Source organism: Triticum dicoccoides, chromosome 6B, assembly GCF_002162155.2.
Source record: "Triticum dicoccoides isolate Atlit2015 ecotype Zavitan chromosome 6B, WEW_v2.0, whole genome shotgun sequence".
Classification (NCBI taxonomy): domain Eukaryota; kingdom Viridiplantae; phylum Streptophyta; class Magnoliopsida; order Poales; family Poaceae; genus Triticum; species Triticum dicoccoides.
Window position 1 is genome coordinate 252277699 of NC_041391.1, and position 23084 is coordinate 252300782.

Sequence of the window (23084 nt, forward strand, 5' to 3'; positions counted from 1 at the left end):
TTGCTCGGGGATTGCCATTCAGTCACGGCTTCAATCTTAGCAGGGTCGACTGACAATCCCTCTTCAGTTAAAACATGACCCAGAAATCCAACTTCACGCAGCCAGAATTCACACTTGCTGAACTTGGCATACAGTTGGTGCTCTCGAAGCTTGTCTAGGACCATCCTCAAGTGTTGCTCATGTTCTTCTTCCGACTTCGAGAAGACAAGAATGTCATCAATGAAGACGACGACGAACTTGTCCAAATATTCCATGAAGACCTTGTTCATGAGATACATGAAGTAAGCCGGGGCATTGGTCAATCCAAAGGACATGACCGTGCACTCATACAGGCCATATCTGGTTACGAATGCCGTCTTCGGAATATCTTGGGGTCTGATCTTCAGTTGGTAGTACCCAGATCTGAGGTCGATCTTGGAGAACACCTTGGCCCCATTGAGTTGATCAAACAGATCTTCAATCTTGGGAAGTGGGTACTTGTTCTTGATTGTAACCTCGTTGAGGGAGCGGTAGTCAATGCATAAGCGGATGGTACCGTCCTTCTTTGCCACAAACAGAACAGGTGATCCCCAAGGGGAGGCACTAGGGCGGATAAATCCCTTCCTCAACTGCTCTTCCAGCTGCTTCTTCAATTCTGCTAACTCCTCTGATCCCATTCTATAAGGCTTCTTATAGATGGGTCCTGCTCCGGGTATGAGCTCGATGATGAACTCAATGTCTCGGTCAGGAGGCATTCCTGGTAGCTCATCAGGAAAAACCTCGAGATACTCGTATACTACCGGCACTTGTTCCAATCCAACTTCAGTCAGACAGTTGACTTGGTTGGCTTGAGCAGAGGAGGGGTTGGAGGCAAACTTAACTTCGACTCCTCGGCCATTGGTCATAGTGACAGTCCGGTTGGCGCAACCAATCAAGCCTTGGTGCTTGCTGAGCCAATCCATTCCCAAGATCACATCCAAGCCTTGTGATTTTAGGATGATAAGGTCTGCTAGGAAGTCTACCCCGTTAATGGTAATCCCGACTCCTTTACATCCTATCTTGGCTCTCATCTCTGCTCTGGGGGTTTGTACCACCATAGGGTTATTCAGGGGTGTAGGGGTCATGCCACTTTTTAATGCAAAACTTTGGGTGACAAAAGAATGCGTGGCTCCAGAATCAAACAAAACAGTTGCGGGTGCTGAATTGACAAGGAACGTACCCAGCACGACGTCCGGGTCTTCCTGGGCTTCGTCCGCGGTGACATGATTCACACGACCCCTGCCATTGTTGGGCAAGTTGCGGGGAGCTTGGTTCCTCGGTGGCATTCCACGGCCTTGTCCTGGGTTCTGTGCATTGGGGCGCGGGGCGTCGGGCTTCTTGTTGGGGCAATTCTTGGAGTAATGCCCTGGCTGTCCACATCCGAAACAAGTGACTTGGTTGGGGACGACGCCCTTGCCAGCATTGTTATTGGGGTTGTTGTAAGCTGGCCTGGGGTTGGCATACTGCTGAGGTGGATAGTTGGTGTGGGGTGCAGGAGCTCTTGGTTGCTGATAGGTTGGCTTGACCGGGGTTGGCTGCCACGGACGAGGCTTCTGGTTGCTGGAGCTACCCTTGCTGATCATCTTGCGCTTACGAGTGTCATCCAAAGCATGTCGCTTGTCCTCAAGCATGAGTGCCTTGTTCACCAGATCAGGAAAGGTTGGGCAGTCACACACAACAAGCGAGTACTGCAGAGTCTGGTTAAGGCCTTCCATGAAGCGCTCCCTTTTGGCAGCATCAGTGCCGACATCCTCAGGGGCATACCTTGAGAGAACGCTGAACTTCTGCATATACTCCTTGACAGTGCTACTACCCTGCTTCAGGGCTCGGAACTCACGCTTCTTGATGGCCATGATTCCAGAAGGAATGTGGGCCTTGCGAAATTCTGTCTTGAAGGTGTCCCAAGTGATGTCTTTCTCAACATGCATAGCCTTGAATCCATCCCACCAAGCTCTGGCAGTCCCCCCGAGACAGTGGGCAGCATACGCCACTTTATCACGGTCCTCAGTGCATCCGACTAGTGCCAGCAGATCCTCAATGGTGCGGACCCAGTCGTCTGCATCTAGGGGTTCAGCAGTCTCGACGAAAGTGGGTGGTGCATGCTTCTTGAATTCCACCAGCGTGGAACGTCCATGGCCGTGTCCCGCTGGCTGGCGGTTGACAGCTTGAGCAATCATCTGGAGGGCTGCAGTGTTGGCTTGGCGCTCCTCTCGGAAGGCTTGGAGAAGCTGAGCCATGTCCATGCTTGGAGGAGGTGGTGGTGGTGGAGTCTGTCCTTGGGCTTGGTCCTGGCTGGCTCCGGCCTCAGCAGAACCTCCGGCTTCTTGCGGCTGGGTAGAGGTACCAGTACGTGTTACAACAGGCATCCTGTTGGAGCAGTCAAGGTCTCATGATTGGGAATATAAAATGAGGGAAAGCAATATAGATGGGATGCCTAGTAAGGGGGTGGTGTGACACAATTTAAGTTAAACAAAGGCCAGAAGGGCCAAACTCATGCATTAAAACCAAATGGGGAATGTAGTCGTTTACAAGTTCCTTGAAGGGAAAGTACGACTTCATCAAAGCAAGTTGAAAGCAAACACAACATAACATGGTTTCATAAGAACCATTACAAGGACTCGACTTCGCAAAAGGGGTACACGACCTATCCTACCATAGGCTACGAGCTATCCTATCCTAGTCCTGAACGGAGTCTAAGTGGTGGAATGCTCGGTCGGGTATTCTGGCTCCTCTGGGTCTTCCTCCTCATCTTCATCGGTCTTGGTCTCTTCGTCGCTTGAGGAAGCGGGGGAGTGGAGGAGCTGAACACGGCGCTACTTTGCCGGTGGCGTCGTGAAGAGGTTGCGGTACTCCTTTGCCGTCATACGGCGTGGCTGAGGTGATCCCTCGGCATGTGCGACCTGTGGGGGTCGTCCGCCTCGATAAGCTACTGCGGGCTGTCCAGGGGGTGCTCCATCCTTCTTGATCCTATCTGCCTTCATCTGAACTATGCGGAGGAGCTCCTTGGTCTCGCGGAGCTCCTTCCGAAGCTCCATCGACTCCGAGGCCAGGTGCTGTGCCAGACTGTCGGCACACAAGCTGAAGTAGGTCTGGAAGCGGAGAGAAAGTCCCTCGTCCAAGGGTGGTGCTGGTGCGCTGCTCTCGTCATCACCTTCCTTACGATAAGGCAGGTAACGAGTGGCTGGCTCTCTCGCCATCTCTGGCAGGAGATCCCGGAGGCGAGTCAGCGCCTTGAGGGCAGCAGTCTCCACGGCGAGGAGCAGTGTCGCCATCTGGGGTCCCTCAAAGAACCAGCTCGTCGGGGCGTCGTTCGCCCTCACGACTACCTTCACGTGATACTCCTTCTTGGTGCTGTCGACCCAGTGCTCGTGGTAGGAGAAGGTGGGGACTCGAGTGAACTGGCACTTCCTGAGGCTGTCCTCAAGAAGCACGGGAAACCCAGTGGTCAGGAAGTCCTCGGGTACGGCGGCCATCTACAAAAAGTGGAAGGGGAAGGGTCAATAAAGGAATGTGACCTATGTTTGGGATACTAACATAAACATAGGTATATGGGTAATCTGGTGGATAGTCTCGCTCTAACTAATGTCCAATGCTAACTAAGGCTTCCTACAGTCAGGATGGCTCTGGTACCAGCTCTGTGGGGACCCCGACTCACAAGCCGTGATCACCGAATGCACGTGTACAGTGATCCCAGAGATCAATGCTCACTGAACACACAGAAGCTCAATAACAAGAGTCTTACATCCATACATACCGTCTTACACAAATAGTGACCAACATGGTCAAGTCTTACATCGATAAAGCCTTAAGGGCTGAACATCAAATGAAACATAGCAGCGGAAATCGTCATTGATAAGTAGAACCCGTGCCATCTGCCTTAACCCTACAGGCATTCTGACTGGGAAACGTCCTAGTTCACATGATCGTCTCCAAAGAACTCTTCTTCGAACTCCGGTTCTTCCATGCCTGGTCAATTAAATAACCAGTGGCAAGCCAATGAGTACTTTGAATGTACTCGCAAGCAACCCATGATTTGGTTCAAGGTACAGTAATGCATGACATAAGTAAAGTTTTGCATAAAGCTAGTTTTGAGTGCAAGGACATGTTCAACATCCTATAAGGCATGCATCAAGAGAATTCAAGTAACCATGAGAACTGGTCACAGATATCAACATAAATAGAGTGGGCACCAACCCATTTAATCATAAACAGAGTGGGCACCAACCCATCTCAATCGTGTCAAGTCCTTGGCTTGACCCAAGTCATTTCCACCATCTCACTCACATGGTTGAAAACCCTGGACATAGTTTAAGCAGCACCGCCCAACCGCCCTTGACCGTGGACACGGCTATTCGAATAGTTTTACACTCTGTAGAGGTTGCACACTTTACCCACTAGATCCGGGGAACTTCCGTGTCATCCACGACCCGCGGTACCTCAAGTACCCGGGGTAAGCACCCGATCACCGCCTTTCCCTAGACGACACTAACATGGAGTCCACTCGATTGGTAGTAACCCCCCGTGCCAAACATTTCACATCATAAAGTTGTGGAGCCTCGCTCCCATATTCATCACATACCACAAGCACGGGGTACCAACGGTGTGTCCGGTGCCCTGTGAAAACAGTCATGACCGCCCTACCTGGCACGACCCCGTCCCAAGAGAGAGCACCAACTCTCCCCCGTCACTAGTAATGCGGGCTCCAAGCTAGTATCGGTCTAGGTACTCAACAATGCCCTTTCCCATATAAGGGTAGAGTGGTCGCGCATGTAGGGTTGGGACAGTCATCAAATCTTAAATCTAATCCGTTTTCAAAAACAACACACACTTGCCTCGGTACACCACTTTGTCATCAAGTGGTTACCTTTCTCATCATCTCCCTCGGGCATAAATGGCACCCGATGGGGTTTTCGAAAGTTATTTGAAAATATTTTGTCTCCGTCACCAGGCATATCCCCGTCCCTTTTGCATAGCACTACTTAGCACCCTATCTACTCCCACCGGCATAACCCTCATAAGGAGGTAGGGCCATGCGCAATGCAAGTATCAACGAGAAAATAACGGAGGCAACCAACCCACGGGGTTCACCATCTCACCATGATTCCGATGCAACAATAATAAAGAGCTAAAAATGACATGCATATAAAGGGGTATCATAGTCATGGTCAAAGGGCTGCTTGCCTTGGTTGGCTTGATCTTCAAAGTCTTCAGGCCCTGCTCCTCCTTCTTCCTCAGCTACCTCGTCAAACACGGGATCTAACGTCGCAAGAAAACAACAGAAAAATAAGATAATAATAAAATAGAAAAGTCAAAGTGCTCTGATAAATGTCAACTTATTTTTGTAAAATACTAGGAGGAAGGCTAGGAAGGGGACAACTTTTGGTTTTGGTTCTGGGGCAGCAAAATAGGAGATATGGATTTTTAAAGGCTTATTTAAATGCTAAAAACCATATTTAAATATTTACAGAGAAGAAAAGGTTGTTGGATTTGAATGAAAGTTGCACCATTAAATAGGTTGCAATATTCTAGGAATTTAGAAATTGGAATCAATGCATTTGGATTAATATTCTGTCCTGTGGAATTTTTGGAAATAAGACAGAAAAGGAAAAAGAGAAACGGCGCTGTGCTACTGGGCCAGAGAGGCCACGGCAGCAGCAGGCCCAGGGGGGGAAAACCCAGCCCACGCGGCCGCCACGTCGAAGGCGTAAAGGCTGAATACGCCTTCAGCCGACGGCGGATCGGTGCGCGCGCGCGCGCACACGTTTTAAACCTGACGGGTGGATCCCACCCGTCAGGGCGTGAGGCTGACGGGCCGGCCCCACGGCGGCCGTCGTCTACCTCCGGCCAGAGGCGACAGCGAGCTCGCCGGCGGCGATACAGGGCACGGGAAGAGATGCGGAGGCTACCGTTGGACTCAGGGTGGAGTCGCGGTTCTGGTGGTGGTGGAGACGGTCGCCGGAGTGGCCTGCTTCGCCGGCGACGAGGTCCCGCGGCGGAGGCGCTTCGGGCGTCGGTGGCTCCGGCCGTTTCCGGCTGCAAAACAAGGGGAAAAGAGAGGGGAAAGAATCAGTGGCGCCTCGCGGTTCCAGATCGAAAGAGAGCTGGGGCGGAGAAGGCCTGTACCGCGCGAACGCCGACGAGCCGAGGCGGCGGAGCTCGAGCTCGATCTCGAGCTCGGGTGGTTCTGGAGAGGAAGGAGTGGTGCGGGAGGCCGATTGGGTGTGTGGAGGAGCGACAGGGAAGAAGAGAGAGGCTCGGGGGCGCCTTATATAGGCTGGCCGCGGTTCACCGTAGGCGTGGCCTACGGGCGCCCGCGGGATTGGCTCTGGAGGCCGTTGGAGAGGGATTGGAGTTGTCCACGGCGTTCGTGGGGATGGAGTAGGGCGCCAGGGAGAAGGAGAGAGAGCGGGGGAGGGTTCTGGCGCTCGCGCGTGTGAGGCCGGCCATTGGCCGAGCCGGGCGGCGTCGGGCACGCGCTGCAGGAGGGGAGAGAGAGGGAGAGACAATGGGGACTGCACGGCGGCGTGTCGCAGACGTCGAGACACATCGACTGGCGCGAGGGGGAGGCACGAGGTGGTCGGGAGGCGCGGTGTCAACGGTCGGCGCTCTGCCAGGCGCTCCAGAGCGCGACTTTGGCCGGCATCCGCGGCTTTTCCGCGTCGCGCGCGCGTCCACTTCTGTCTGGGAGCTACAGTGGGAGGGGGCAAAACCAGGAAAGGGCCTTGGATGCTCTGGGGTGCAGAGGGGAGAGAGAGAGGCTGTGTGAGAGAGAGGAAACTGTTGTCCAGAGAGGACAAATGTGATTCCCCCCTTCTTCCACATTGCTTCCTCGGGTAGAAAAGCATCTAAGTGACAGAGGGGAGTGAGGAGGGGTTGTGGTAAAAAGATGAACTCAAGGAGATTAGTGAAAGTGACCAAAATAGGCATTTTAGTAATCTGCCAGAAGGTGTTTGATGGAGTTTTGGAAAAGCTAATGACTTCCACTGGCCAAGATACTCCATGGGGTGAAATGTCACATATATTTAGGGCCTTCCACTCATTTAGAGCTTATTTGGACAAAGTTGCCAATGCAACTCTTGCAAACCCTAGAAATGGGCAGAAATGGATTTGTGTAGATCCAGTGGAGTAGATCATTTCTCCTTGATGTACCACTTTGTGTGGTGGCCTTATTTGGTCATGTGATCAGGCTCACCAAAGTTGGGGTCTTGGAGAAAAAGTTGGTAGTGCAAAGTAGTTCAAACTTGATTCCGGTCAGAGAGGGTTTTGAGGCACTTTGACCAAGATTTCCTCTTCTCCAACCTGTGCATTTTGGTCTAGATGCATCATTGGACCCATGAAGCATGTTCACCAAGTTTGAGCACATTTGGACACATTTGGCAATGTAAAGTTGATCAAACTTCAGAATGGACAGAAATAGTTTTGAGGGGTTTTGATGATGTTATCTTGTTCTCCAAGTCATGAGACTTGGCAAGATCATCTAATATGTCATATGTGACATGATAGAATTTTCCTGGAATTTTTGGAGAATATCTCCTTTGTAAATATTTCAAAAGCTTGAAATATCCAGGAGGGGTTTTAGAGGGATTTGACCAATATTTTGAACATGACCATGTGTTGAAACTCTTATGTATGGACAATATATGTCCTATGAGTTTCCCTAAATTTTGTCAAATATTTTTAAAACAAAAAATAATTTTTCCCTATTAAAGACCATTTCTGGCCTTAAGAAAAGGCTTTTAAATAAAATAGTAAAACAACTTTTAAAATTATATTTTTGTGGTTTCTGGGTATCCTATATCTAATAGGAGTCAAATATATTTTTGGAAAGATTTTTACTGCCCTTAATCAAGTACTTGCAGTGTAAACCTCAATTCAGGGGTTTTTGGAAAACTAATTTTAGAAAATACTTTCTGGCCAAATTATTTTTGTAAGAAAATTCCATATAGCACTATTCACATGGCATGGTCATTGGTCAGGAGCTTGGGGTAAGGAGATGGAATATAGAGGGTAGAGTAGTTGACTTCAAGAAGCACTTGAACAGAAACACAAAGAGAAAACCAACTCCAAATAAAAGCCAAATAATGCAAAAAGTTTTTGTTGGTCCAAATTTTCATGCTTTAATAATGAAAATGAAATGTTACAAAATGCAGGGTGTGACACCCTTGGGGGCTATATTGACGGATTTCAAAGTACTGAGGATTGTATTCAAGTCCCGGTTTGAACAAGGTTACAAACTGGTCCTTGGGGGCTAGGAGGATTAATATAGTGGCAGTAAGTAAAGAAAGAAGAAGCACAAGGTAGTTACCTCAAATTTGTCTCTCATCATCTTTACCAGGACAGCTTCACAGTCGCGGCTAGTATATAGCCGGTTCAAGTAACCAGAATGCAGATCTTGGGCACTTAGAGCAGCATATGTTTCCAGTTCTACATCCCATTTGCCTTTGTTCTTGGCAGAAAAATCCTCTTTCACCGTATGCTTGGTTAAAGCGACAGGATTCCCTAGTTCAAAGCGACCTACGCCGGTAATTACAACATCATCATCCTTAGACTCACCGGTTTGCGTTAGTGCGGTCGGTTTATCAGCAGGACTGCGGGATTTTTCAACCGGACGGAGCTGGCAGGCGGGTCAGCAGAGACTGAAGTATTGATAGGCCTTTCCTCAGGAATAGCATCATCTTGCAAAGGAGGATCATTGGGAATATCCTCATGAGCAAACGCTTCAAGATCTGGCGCTTTATCCTGTTCTGGGGCGACATCTTCCTCAGCCGCTTTGTCTAGGCGGGCCTTCTTGCTCGGTTTAGGTGTAGCCCTGAAAGAAAAATAAAGAGTCAAGGAACAGCATAAGTTATTACACAGTATACCGGAAGCATATGTTCAGCCTAGCTTACCCAAGAACCGTTTTCAGTGGCGGCAGCTGAGTGGCTGATGATTCACCAGAGGAAGAATGAGAAGTAACCTGATAATCGGAGTCGGACGGATTAAGAGGTTGACGGATGAAACCCGCTTTAGGATATAAATTAATAAAAAGGTCGGAGACCTCGGAGCGGCGTTTTCGAACCGGACTGTTTGGTAAACCGGCGGAAGTAACTACCTGGCCACTGTGCCGGGTTGTGCGGCGAGCTTCATGTTGCTGAGTCTTCAGAAGAAATTTGGGATCCAAGTAAGCAAGAGGATGAGAAAATTTAACTTTCCGGTTTGCCTGGCGAAATTTTGGCAAAGGCAAAATTTCTGAATCGGAAGAGAGAATAGTTACCTCAGCGACTTCAGCATTACTAGCTTCAGCGTCGTCCTGACAAGTATCATCATCAATAAGGCGTGTAAAAAGTAAGCCTAGTGAATCAAGTTCTACCTCAAGGTCCGGGTTACCCACATCATCATCAATAGCTGGATCAGATGAAGCGGTGGTTTTCCTTTTGTGAGCTGGCTTCTTGATAACCTTGGTCTTGGGCCGGGTTGACCGTCCTGCTTTCTCCGTTTTGTCTTGTGGAAGCTTCTTGCTCCAAAATGGATTATCACCCTGGTTAAGCAGTAATTGATGTCAGACGGAGAAAGCAGTAACAGGTTCAATAAAAGAACAATCAAAATCTTACAGCTGGCGGTTTGTTGGTGGCGCAAAAAGGGAGCAGACCGGTTTGAGCACAGAGGTGCTCCAATTCATTCAACATTTTCTTCACAGAATCTGTGACTTCATCATCAGAGAGTTGGATTTTAGTGTGTCGGAGTGGGTCATCGACACTATCAGTATACTTACACATCAAACCGGAGCGCCGGCTGAGAGGCAGTATGCTCCATGATATCCAACAGCGTGCAAGGTCTATTCCCGTTAAACCGTTGGCCATAAAGGCTCGGAGCTTGGACAGTTGCGAAGCATATTTACTTCTCTCCTTGGCACTTGATCTTTGTGGAAAGGGGTGAGTGTTGCTGAGCCGCTCCGGACGAAAGCCAGGCAAGGGATTTTCATTGTCAGGGGAGGTGTCTTTGCAATAAAACCAGGTTGCATTCCACTCCTTGGGGTGAGTGTGTAGTTTGACGTGGGGATAAGTGATCTATTTTCTTTTCTGAATTGCCATACCGCCCAGTTCGGTATTGGGGCCGTCAGTAAATTCAGTGCGGCGGTTTAAGTGGAAGCAGTCTCTAAACAATTCGACTGAAGGCTCCTCTTGAAGGTATACCTCAGAGAGCACTTGGAAGTGACATAGGTTGGTAACGGAATTGGGGCCAATATCTTGCGGACGGAGCTGAAAATTGGCTAACACATCCCGGTAAAATTTAGAACCAGGCGGTTTGAAGCCCCGGGCCAAGTGATCTGCAAAGACCACAACCTCTCCCTCTTGAGGTGTGGGAGGACATTCATTTCCAGGAACCCTCCAGTGGATCGTATCTTTGCTGTCTAAAGCGCCGATCAGGACTAAATCATCCAACTAAGTTTCAGTGACGCGTGAAGGAACCCAATTGCACTCATATACTTGTTTGGCCATGGTGAGATCTACAAGAAATAGGTGATTCCGGTTCAAGAATATGTTGGATAAAAGAAGGTGCTGATCTGAACAATGCTAAACCAGAGGCAGTACATATAAATCAGATTTCTACGAGGTGGCATCATATGGATTCTGGCGGTTCAACAAGGGGACTAATGGTGTATACCGGTTTACTAACTTTTTCTATATTAAGTTAAACCGCCTGATCTAAACATCGGAAGCGAACGAAGTTGTGGGTGGCTAAGTATGCAGAAACAGGTTTCACAAGGTCCTATTGCAGCAGTGGATCTAAAGCAAGTTCAGAAAAGCAGAAAATATTTAAAAGAGTAAAGCAATACGGAAGTGAAGAAATGAGCGGATATGTAAATGAGATCTATGGACTTAGGCGGGAAATTACAGGCGGATGTTAAAAGATTACAACTAAACAGAGCAGGGGTTCACAGATTCATTCAAGAGTCAGGGTACGAGTATGAACAAGCGACGAACACGGCGCGAACATGAAACCCTAAGAACGGATCTATGTCAAGAAGAGAAGAAGGCTTACCGGAAACGAAGAAGACGCGGAAGGATACTGCAGTGCTCTGGTGCATTCAGGTTGATGCAGCAGCCTAAGACGATGCAGAGGTCGACGGCGGCGGCGGAGCTCCAAGGCTGGCGATGCGAGGAAGACGAAGAGAAAGAGACGAAGAGGAGAAAAGGAAATGACCCTTCGGTCCTATTTATAAGGCAACAGACGTGGGTCAGGCGCGCGAATCCAGGAGCCAAAATTTCGGAAGTGGAGCTGATGACTTGGGTAACGCAGATCTATTAATAAAGGAGGGTGTCATAAATGTTAACTCCGTGATGACGTCATGCCGGTTTACAGCAACCAGAAATGATGACGACATGGCGGTTTACCAATTACCAGAAGATGTCCAAGACAATGATTTTGTGAAGGATTGACATGAACCAGTTCAAATCAATCTGGGGCCTAATGTTGGGGATATTACCACTGGGCGTGAACCGGCCTATTTGGGCCGGGTTAACTTCATTAGTAATGTAAGCAGATGAAGGCCCATGGCCTGTAGTCGGTTTAGAAACTGTAGCCGTAAACCGGCATGATATGTAAACTTGTATTGTAAGTTAGGAATAGAGGGATACCAACCGGGATACGAGTATGAACCGGTTGGGACTCTATGGACCGACGGGCATCACCCGTGTATATAAGGGGACGACCCGGCGGCGGTTCAAGACAGACAACTACAACTCGAGCCTAGGCGAAGCTTGTTTGCTCCCTAGCCACGAGACCACATCAATTCCATCACAACTAGACGTAGGCTTTTACCTTCATCGAAGGGGCCGAACTAGTATAAACCCTCGTGTCTTTGTGTCCGCTTTAACCCCTTCAAGTTAACCCGTAGCGATGGCTCCACGACTAAGTCCTTTCACTAGGACATCTGCCGTGACAAATCCACGACAACTCTGGTGCGGATCTTACTCTGGTAGACCTACGAGGTTCAGTAGAAACTTGATTTGAAGTTTCATGATCAATATTATTAGCTTCCTCACTGATTGGTGTAGTTGTCACAGGAACCGGTTCTTGTGATGAACTACTTTCCAATAAGGGAGTAGATACAGTTATCTCATCAAGTTCTACTTTCCTCCCACTCACTTCTTTTGAGAGAAACTCCTTCTCTAGAAAGGATCCGATTTTAGCAACGAAAATCTTGCCCTCAGATCTGTGATAGAAGGTGTACCCAATAGTCTCTTTTGGGTATCCTATGAAGACACATTTCTCCGATTTGGGTTCGAGCTTATCTAGTTGAAGTTTCTACACATAAGCATCGCAGCCCTAAACTTTAAGAAACGACAACTTTGGTTTCTTGCCAAACCACAGTTCATAAGCGCGTTGTCTTAACGGATTTTGATGGTGCCCTATTTAACGTGAATGCGGCCGTCTCTAAAGCATAACCCCAAAACGATAGCGGTAAATCAGTAAGAGACATCATAGATCGCACCGTATCTAGTAAAGTACGATTACAACGTTCGGACACACCATTTCGTTGTGGTGTTCCGGGTGGCGTGAGTTGCGAAACTATTCCGCATTGTTTCAAGTGTAGACCAAACTCATAACTCAAATATTCTCCTCCACGATCAGATCGTAGAAACTTTATTTTCTTGTTACGATGATTTTCCACTTCACTCTGAAATTCTTTGAACTTTTCAAATGTTTCAGACTTGTGTTTCATTAAGTAGATATACCCATATCTGCTCAAATCATCTGTGAAGGTGAGAAAATAACGATACCCGCCGCGAGCCTCAACATTCATTGGACCACAAACATCAGTATGTATGATTTCCAACAAATCAGTTGCTCGCTCCATTGTTCCGGAGAACGGCGTTTTAGTCATCTTGCCCATGAGGCACGGTTCGCAAGTACCAAGTGATTCATAATCAAGTGATTCCAAAATCCCATCCGTATGGAGTTTCTTCATGCGCTTTACACCGATATGACCTAAACGGCAGTGCCACAAATAAGTTGCACTATCGTTATCAACTCTGCATCTTTTGGTTTCAACACTATGAACATGTGTATCACTACTATCGAGATTCAATAAGAATAGACCACTCTTCAAGGGTGCATGACCATAAAAGATATTACTCATATAAATAGAACAACAATTATTCTCTGATTTAAATGAATAACCGTCTCGCATCAAACAAGATCCAGATATAATGTTCATGCTCAACGCTCGCACCAAATAACAATTATTTAGGTCTAAAACTAATCCCGATGGTAGATGTAGAGGTAGCGTGCCGACCGCGATCACATCGACTTTGGAACCATTTCCCATGCGCATCGTCACCTCGTCCTTAGCCAATCTTCGCTTAATCCGCAGTCCCTGTTTCGAGTTGCAAATATTAGCAACAGAACCAGTATCAAATACCCAGGTGCTACTGCGTGACTTAGTAAGGTACACATCAATAACATGTATATCACATATACCTTTGTTCACTTTGCCATCCTTCTTATCCGCCAAATACTTGGGGCAGTTCCGCTTCCAGTGTACAGTCTGCTTGCAGTAGAAGCACTCAGTTTCAGGCTTAGGTCCAGACTTGGGTTTCTTCTCTTGAGCAGCAACTTGCTTGCCGTTCTTTTTGAAGTTCCCCTTCTTCTTCCCTTTGCCCTTTTTCTTAAAACTGGTGGTCTTGTTAACCATCAACACTTGATGCTCCTTCTTGATTTCTACCTCCGCAGTTTTTAGCATTGCGAAGAGCTCGGGAATAGTCTTGTTCATCCCTTGCATATTATAGTTCATCACGAAGCTCTTGTAGCTTGGTGGCAGTGATTGGAGAATTCTGTCAATGACAGTATCATCAGGAAGATTAACTCCCAGTTGAATCAAGTGATTATTATACCCAGAAATTTTGAGTATGTGTTCACTGACAGAACTATTCTCCTCCATCTTGCAGCTGTAGAACTTATTGGAGACTTCATATCTCTCAATCCGGACATTTGCTTGAAATATTAACTTCAACTCCTGGAACATCTCATATGCTCCATGACGTTCAAAACGTCGTTGAAGACCCGGTTCTAAGCCGTAAAGCATGGCACACTGAACTATCGAGTAGTCATCAGCTTTGCTCTGCCAGACGTTCTTAACGTCGTCAGTTGCATCAGCAGCTGGCCTGGCACCCAGCGGTGCTTCCAGGACGTAACTTTTCTGTGCAGCAATGAGGATAACCCTCAGGTTACGGACCCAGTCCGTGTAATTGCTACCATCATCTTTCAACTTTGCTTTCTCAAGGAACGCATTAAAATTCAACGGAACAACAACACGAGCCATCTATCTACAAACAAACATAGACAAGCAAAATACTATCAGGTACTAAGTTCATGATAAATTTAAGTTCAAATAATCATATTACTTAAGAACTCCCACTTAGACAGACATCTCTCTAGTCATCTAAGTGATCACGTGATCCAAATCAACTAAACCATGTCCGATCATCACGTAAGATGGAGTAGTTTCAATGGTGAACATCACTATGTTGATCATATCTACTATATGATTCATGCTCGACCTTTCGGTCTCCGTGTTCCGAGGCCATATCTGTATATGCTAGGCTCGTCAAGTATGACCTGAGTATTCCGCGTGTGCAACTGTTTTGCACCCGTTGTATTTGAACGTAGAGCCTATCACACCCGATCATCACGTGGTGTCTCAGCACGAAGAACTTTCACAACGGTGCATACTCAGGGAGAACACTTCTTGATTATTTAGTGAGAGATCATCTTAAAATGCTACCGTCAATCAAAGCAAGATAAGATGCATAAAGGATAAACATCACATGCAATCAATATAAGTGATATGATATGGCCATCATCATCTTGTGCTTGTGATCTCCATCTTTGAAGCACCATCGTGATCACCATCGTCACCGGCGTGACACCTTGATCTCCATCGTAGCATCGTTGTCGTTACGCCATCTACTGCTTCTACGACTATCGCTACCGCTTAGTGATAAAGTAAAGCAATTATAGGGCGTTTGCATTTTATACAATAAAGCGACAACCATATGGCTCCTGCCAGTTGCCGATAACTTCGGTTACAAAACATGATCATCTCATACAATAAAATATAGCATCACGTCTTGGCCATATCACATCACAACATGCCCTGCAAAAACAAGTTAGACGTCCTCTACTTTGTTGTTGCAAATTTTACGTGGCTGCTACGGGCTTTAGCAAGAACCGTTCTTACCTACGCATCAAAACCACAACGATAGTTCGTCAAGTTGGTGCTGTTTTAACCTTCGCAAGGACCGGGCGTAGCCACACTCGATTCAGCTAAAGTGAGAGAGACAGACACCCGCCAGCCACCTTTAAGCATGAGTGCTCGTAACGGTGAAACCAGTCTCGCGTAAGCGTACCCGTAATGTCGGTCCGGGCCGCTTCATCTCACAATACCGCCGAACCGAAGTATGACATGCTGGTAAGCAGTATGACTTGTATCGCCCACAACTCACTTGTGTTCTACTCGTGCATATAACATCAACGCATAAAACCTAGGCTCGGATGCCATTGTTGGGGAACGTAGTAATTTCAAAATTTTCCTACGCACACGCAAGATCATGGTGATGGCATAGCAACGAGAGGGGAGAGTGTTCGTCCACGTACCCTCGTAGTCCGTAAGCGGAAGCGTTATGACAATGCGGTTGATGTAGTCGTACGTCTTCACGATCCGACCGATCCAAGCACCGAATGTACGGCACCTCCGAGTTCAGCAAACGTTCAGCTCGATGACGATCTCCCTGCTCCGATCCAGCAAAGCTCCGGAGATGAGTTCCGTCAGCACGACGGCGTGGTTACGATGATGATGCTCTACCGGCGCAGGGCTTCGCCTAAACTCCACGACGATATGACTGAGGTGGAATATGGTGGAGGGGGGCACCGCACACGGCTAAGGAACGATCCATAGATCAACTTGTGTGTCTATGGGTGCCCCCCCCGCCCCCGTATATAAAGGAGCCAGGGGGGAGGAGGCGGCCGGCCAAGGAGGGCGCGCCAATGGGGGGAGTCCTACTCTCACCGGGAGTAGGACTCCCTTCTTTCCAAGTAGGAGTAGGAGAAGGGGGAAAGAGGAGGAAGAGAGGAAGGAAAGGGGGGGGGGGCGCCGCCCCCCTTCCCTTGTCCTATTCGGACTAGGAAGGGGAGGGGCGCGCGGCCCCCTCCTGGCTCCTTCCCTCTTCTCCCTCGAGGCCCATGTAGGCCCAATAACCCCCTGGGGGGTTCCGGTAACCTCCCGGTACTCCGGTAAAATGTCGATTTCACCCGGAACGATTCCGATGTCCAAATATAGGCTTCCAATATATCGATCTTTATGTCTCGACCATTTCGAGACTCCTCGTCATGTCCGTGATCACATCCGGGACTCCGAACAAACTTCGGTACATCAAAACTTATAAACTCATAATAAAACTGTCATCGTAACGTTAAGCGTGCAGACCCTACGGGTTCGAGAACTATGTAGACATGACCTAGAACTATTCTCAGTCAATAACCAATAGCGGGACCTGGATGCCCATATTGGTTCCTACATATTCTACGAAGATCTTTATCGGTCAAACCGCATAACAACATACGTTGTTCCTTTGTCATCGGTATGTTACTTGCCCGAGATTTGATCGTCGGTATCCAATACCTAGTTCAATCTCGTTACCGGCAAGTCTCTTTACTCGTTCTGTAATGCATCATCCCGTAACCAAATCATTGGTCACATTGCTTGCAAGGCTTATAATGATGTGCATTACCGAGAGGGCCCAGAGATACCTCTCCGACGATCGGAGTGACAAAACCTAATCTCGAAATACGCCAACTCAACATGTACCTTCGGAGACACCTGTAGTACTCCTTTATAATCACCCAGTTACGTTGTGACATTTGGTAGTACCCAAAGTGTTCCTCCGGTAAACGGGAGTTGCATAATTCTCATAGTTACAGGAACATGTATAAGTCATGAAGAAAGCAATAGCAGTATACTAAACGATCAAGTGCTAGGCTAACGGAATGGGTCATGTCAATCACATCATTCTTCTAATGATGTGATCCCACTAATCAAATGACAACACATGTCTATGGTTAGGAAACATAACCATCTTTGATCAATGAGCTAGTCAAGTAGAGGCATACTAGTGACTATAAGTTTGTCTATGTATTCACACATGTATCATGTTTCCGGTTAATACAATTCTAGCATGAATAATAAAAATTTATCATGATATGAGGAAATAAATAATAACTTTATTATTGCCTCTAGGGCATATTTCCTTCATCAACAACCCTAGCTGCAAGGAGAACCCCGAATTACTACTACAACTACACCTACTCCTAGATCCGCACCACCCCTCCCCTGAATCCGTCTAGTCCAGGTGGAGGAGAAGGGAGGCTGGCGATGCAACAAGGGAGGAGGAGAGGGCGAGTAGCCTTTTTTCCTTTTATTTTCTCAGGAGCAAAACAAGGAAGACCTAGTGGAGTCTAAACAAATTTTCCACTTGTGACAACTACTTCGGGCATTACAACTAAATGCCACACTAGGCCATCAACACCACCACACGATGGTCTAAGCATAGATCCGCGTCCACCCCCTAACAGAAGTCGCCTGGTTGGTTCGAAAAACCTAATCTGACAAGGGGAACAAAAGGTGGAACGCTTTAAAGCAAGGCGACAAACATGTACCTCCCAGATCAGGCGTCGACCGCAAGAAGAAGATCATCCACATCGAAGATAGATTTGCAGGATGTTTATTTCAAGCATCGTCACCACCATATTCATGGCTGGATCGCCAGATTACTCAACAACCCTAACTATTAGCAAAAACCGAACTACCACTACAACTATGGTCGTGTTTGGTTGCCTGCATCGAGCCCAACCAGGCCTGCGCGGGAAGGAAGAGGCTTGTTTGGTTGCTTGGTTTCACTGTTGGGCCTACACCGCACGCTTCTCAAAGCAGCCCAGAGCCTGGCTCGTTGGAAGCGCTCGGATCGGCAGTTTCTCATGAGCCAGGCTGAGTGCGGCGCGAGGTCGCACGGGCGCGTGCGAGGCGAGGGCGAGGGGGGTGGCGGGAGATGGAAATGTGGCGCGCCGTCCCGGCGCCAAATCTAGCCTCACCCCCTTTCACTCACTCACCCACCATAGCCACTACCCCCTTTCTTCCCTACTACCTCACCACCGGAGGCAGCTATGATTTCAGATCTGCCGTAGAGGAGGCGGCGGCGACGGTGTTTGCGGCGGATCTGGTGCTCCCCTTGCTGTTAGCCACCGTCTGGTCGACCTTGTCTGTGCCATGGCTCCCCCTAAGCCGTCCTCGTCTCCGACGCCGGTGAGCAGCACCCCCTTTCCCCTTTGTTAGGTCGATGGTTAGGCCGTTAGGCTAGGTGTAGGATCGATTATCCACTGAACGAACCGTCGATGTCTACTAGGTTATGGACGCACGGATGAGGCTGATAATTCAGGCAGCAGCACTAATTAGTGTGATTAAGGCATGGGTCTGTTCATGCACCAGAGAGCTGTTCGTCGTGCTGGGAGACCTTTGATCCGCTATGGTCCATTGTTTATCCGGGAATAGGAGAGGATCCAAAATCTGAACTACATCTACAACTACAATGACGTCGAGGCTCTGTGGATGCTTCGAATGAAAAGAGCACCATTTGCCAGGCTTGTCGAGACCTTCAGGAGCAGGGGGTTGTTAAAAGATAACATCAACACCGGTGTGGAAGAGCAGGTGGCCATGTTTCTCCAGGTTGTTGGCCATAACCAGAGGTTCAGGGTCATTCACAACATGTTCAGGAGATCAATGAAGACCATCTCTAGGTACTTCAAGCAGGTGCTTTTTGCTATTGGGGAGCTTAGAGGAGAGATGATCAGGAGACCATCTGGCCAGATTCCACCCAAGATTCCCGGAAGCCCAAGATGGTATCCATACTTCAAGGTGAGCATTGACAATATACACTTTTCAGGGCTTGATATGCTTGTATTGTTCAAGTTGAGCACTAACACAAGCTTGTGATGCCATTTTCAGGATTGCATTGGGGCAATAGATGGTACTCATGTCACTGCCAGAGTTCCTAGGTCACAGTCTGCAGCATACAGGGGGAGGAAGCACTACACAAGCCAGAATGTGCTTGCTGCTGTTGACTTTGATATGAAGTTTACATATGTGTTGGCTGGCTGCGAGGGGCCAGCGCATGATGCTAACATTCTCAGTGACAACATGAGTCGACCTGATGGGATCAACATCCCCGGTGACAAGTTCTACCTTGGAGATGCTGGCTATACATGTCGGCCGGGTATTCTTCCACCCTTCAGGAAAACCAGGTACCATCTCAATCAATGAGTTCTCTGGTAGGAACTATCCTAGGACTGCACAGGAGTTGTATAATCTCAGACACTCCAGCCTTAGATTAACTGTTGAGAGGGCATTTGGAGCTCTGAAGAATAGGTTTAAGATCCTGGATCAAAAGCCATTTCACCCATACCCCACTCAGGTTAAGCTTGTTCTTGCTTGTTGCATTCTGCATAACTGGATCCTCCAGTGGGGCTTTGATGAACACGTGCCTGAGGAGAAAGAGGTCGAGCCTGACGATATTGTTAGCTCTGGCCATGGTGTGGAGTCATTTGACAATGACGCTAGGAAGAACAAAATGTTGGAGTGGGCAGAGGCATGTGGCTTAACAGAGGTCAGTGCATGATTTGAAGAAGAGAAGGAAGAAGAAGAAGCAGCAGAAGCAGAAGAGGAAGAGGAAGATCTCGTAGCAGCAACACCGATGAACTATCCCCTATTTAGCCAATGACTCTTAATAATTTGAACTGTCATTTGATAGTAGTTAGGATGAACTGTCATTTGTTTAACTAGCTGACACTATGTTCAGATTGTGTGTGGTAAGGTCACCACTAGTTAGAAGTGGCGACAATACCTTATGCAGGTTACAACCAAACACCATGTCATATGTGCCCCTAATGCAATGCGGGCAACCAAACGCCGGGTCAAAAATGATTGTCTCATGTAACTAGGTACATGCAGGCAACCAAACTATGTGCATATGGAGTTTTTTGCCTGCATCCCCTCAAACCGGCTCACTAGAGCCAGACTCGATTGGCAATGTAACCAAACACGCCCTATACCTACCCCTCCCCCGACTACGTGTCTCCGCCGAAGCCGGGTGAAGGAGAGAGGAGCCTGGCGATGCAACGGGGAAGGTGGAAAGGGCGAGTATATACAGGAGTGAAGCAAGGAAGACGTGGAGTGTGAACGAAATTTCCACTTGTGACAACCAGTTGCGCATTTTACAACTACAAAACGCATACTCCTACAAAACAACAGTAAAGACATCACTAGATCCAACCTTAAAAATGACAATTAACGTGCGTAAGTTCATCGTTTACATCTCCCAGCTATGCCGCGCATAGTACAATGACGAGCACTGTGATGTCAAAGCGGCTTAATTGCTATTTATGTCGATTCTCACACGTTAATTATTTTCCTCTCGGTTTAGTTCATACCAATCCAAGAGTTGAAGCGGAGTATACTGCGTACTAGGCGCGCATGTCCGTCCAGGGGAGGCGCGTCTCCTGCTACGACTGGTGCAGCGACTTCACGTGCGCGCACGCCATCTTCGCCAGCGGGTTCGTCACCGCGCCGGTCGCCAGCGTGCACTTCGTCAAGCGGCCCTACTCCGGCGCCACCATCTTGTTCGCAGCGTTCGCCGCGTTCTGCACCACCGTCAGCCTCATCCTCTGCTGCAAGTTCTACGCCGAGCTCAGGCGGCCGCCCTGGCCCCGGTGGCTGTCGTCGGCGTCCGCCGAAGCGCGCCATCTTGAACAGCAGGACGGCCAAGAGACGGAGGTGTCGTCGCACGAGCAGCTTCGCCACCCTGAGCAGGCCGTGATGGGGCGCGAGCGCGACCACCTGCGAGCCGCTCTCGTCCCGAGCTACGAGCACCCGGGGGGCGACGCCGAGTGCGCGGTGTGCCTCGGCGACGTGGAGAAGGGGGAGCCAGTGCGGCGGATGCCGGTGTGCCTGCACGTGTTCCACACCGAGTGCATCGACCGGTGGCTGCGCTCGCACGCGACGTGCCCGATTTGCCGGTGCAGCGTGTTCACCCCGCCGGAACGCCCACCGGAAGTAGTGTTGAACGTGGAGTTGTGATGCGAATTGGCGCTCGTCTAGCTACAGCTAGCTTCAAAGGGAATTCCCCTTGCCAAACATGAACACTGTTTGTGATATAACCAAGGATTTGGTTACCGGGATTACCGCCCAGTAACCACATTTCTCGTTACTTCACGTGAAACCCACGTACCACACACACACACAAACAGATTTTTCGAAACTTTTGAATTTAATAAATGGCCAATGTTTAGTCAAATACAGTGGCAACTTTCACAGAACATATAATCAGAGATGGTAAATACATGCTTTCAATATCAACATGTCTTGGACAGGGCCGGGCCGGCAAAATCCGGGGCCCTGTGCAAAATTAAAAAAATGAGGCCCTATCTCACAAAAAAATAAAGTAACGAGCAATTATAGTATATATATATCTCGCAGAAAAAAATTATAATGCATATAATATAATGTCTTACAGTAGCATATATCAATTGGAGTTGGAGATCATGCATCAATGTTTACCAATTAGACGAACTGTCTAACTCACATAATTTTTGGTCATGTGATCTTTAAGCAAGGAGGTAAAAAGTAAGAACCAAATCTCTAACGAAGTAGCGGCTGCCAATTGTTAATTACAAAATTAGGAGTTAGGAGTAGGAACCGAAGTTAATTAAAAAGGACTCCCAAGCAGTAAACACCTGGCAGTAGGCTAGAGTCAATCACCGATCAATCCAAATTTGAGAGAGGACAGAGGAGGCGAGGATGACAACGGCGGCAGCGGCTGGTCGCCCTGAGATGTTCCTTTCCTTCTTGTAGCCACGAGCCCACGGCCGTCGGCCCACGATCGAGAGCAGTTCTAACGATACCGAATTCCCGATCCCTTTCGGCTGTAGCGATCGAGACATCGAGTACAGGCCTGATCGAGTAAAGCAGTCGAGGACGAAGATGAGATCAGGAGAAGTTTCAACTCGTCGCTGCCGCCGTTTCAGCGCTGGAGACCTGGAGTCGAGGAGATCACAGATCAGGTAGATCCCGTTTCAGCGCTTTTTTTTTTGAGGAATCCGTTTCAGCGTTGGTGGCTGTTCCTTGATGGATCCCCTCGTGGCTTCGTGTGGCTCCGACAGTTCGACTCTAGCCAGCCGAGAGCGGTAGAGCCCAGCGCCCAACAGCCCAGTAGTGCATATTCTTTTTTTTAATTCTATAAGCCTATGTAAAAAAATTGGGGCCCCCCAGAATTTTGGGCCCTGTGCGGGCCGTACTTTCTGCACCACTGTGGGCCCGGCCCTGGTCTTGGATCGTCGCGGGTTTGAGTATTATCGAACTCGTGACTTTAGGGCATCTCCAGCCGTCCGGCCCTCAAGGATTTGAAATAGCGCCGCTGGGGAGGGGAGGGGGCATATAATGGAGCACCTGCACCAGGCCCGCTCTATCTAGCCATTCATTTCCCGCATCACGATTTATGCAAGTACATTTCTCTTTTTTGTTTCTCTCACATAGAACATGTCTTGAAGTTGAAACCTATGCAGTGTGACAAAGATTTCTAACTAGAATCTAGGATAAATCTTTCAGATTTTTTTTGTCAAACATAAATATATAAAATAAGTTTTGTTTGACTAAAAAAATCATATTTTTTGTATTTACGTCGGACAAAAATTTATCCTAGGTTCTAGTTTGAAAGTTTTGCCACACTGCAAAGCTTTGAACTTCAAAGCATGTTCTATATGAGAGAAACAAAAAAGAGAAAATTTCATATAAAAAGTTAGTTATGTCGCACGGATCTTAAAGGGACATTGAAGCCGATTTCGTCCCAAATTCGGCGCAAATTAGGCCTAAATTTGGCGCAAATTAGGCCTAAATTCGGCACATTTTTGAACAAATTCAACAACAACTAATTTTTATCACATAGTTCATCACAGAAATCAATACAAATTAAATAGTTCAA

At 48.0% G+C, this 23084-nt stretch overlaps 1 protein-coding gene across 1 annotated transcript; it reads left to right on the plus strand.

The window, feature by feature from the left end:
- The first annotated feature begins 20581 nt into the window (after positions 1-20581).
- On the plus strand, positions 20582-21184 carry LOC119321800 (E3 ubiquitin-protein ligase EL5-like). Its single transcript, XM_037595339.1, has one exon. The coding sequence runs from the start codon at positions 20582-20584 to the stop codon at positions 21182-21184; it is 603 nt and encodes a 200-aa protein (XP_037451236.1).
- The last annotated feature ends 1900 nt before the right edge of the window (positions 21185-23084 follow it).

Bases quoted from the DNA above. Each gene is read 5' to 3' on its own strand.
- LOC119321800 (XM_037595339.1), top strand. From the start codon at position 20,582: ATGTCCGTCCAGGGGAGGCGCGTCTCCTGCTACGACTGGTGCAGCGAC.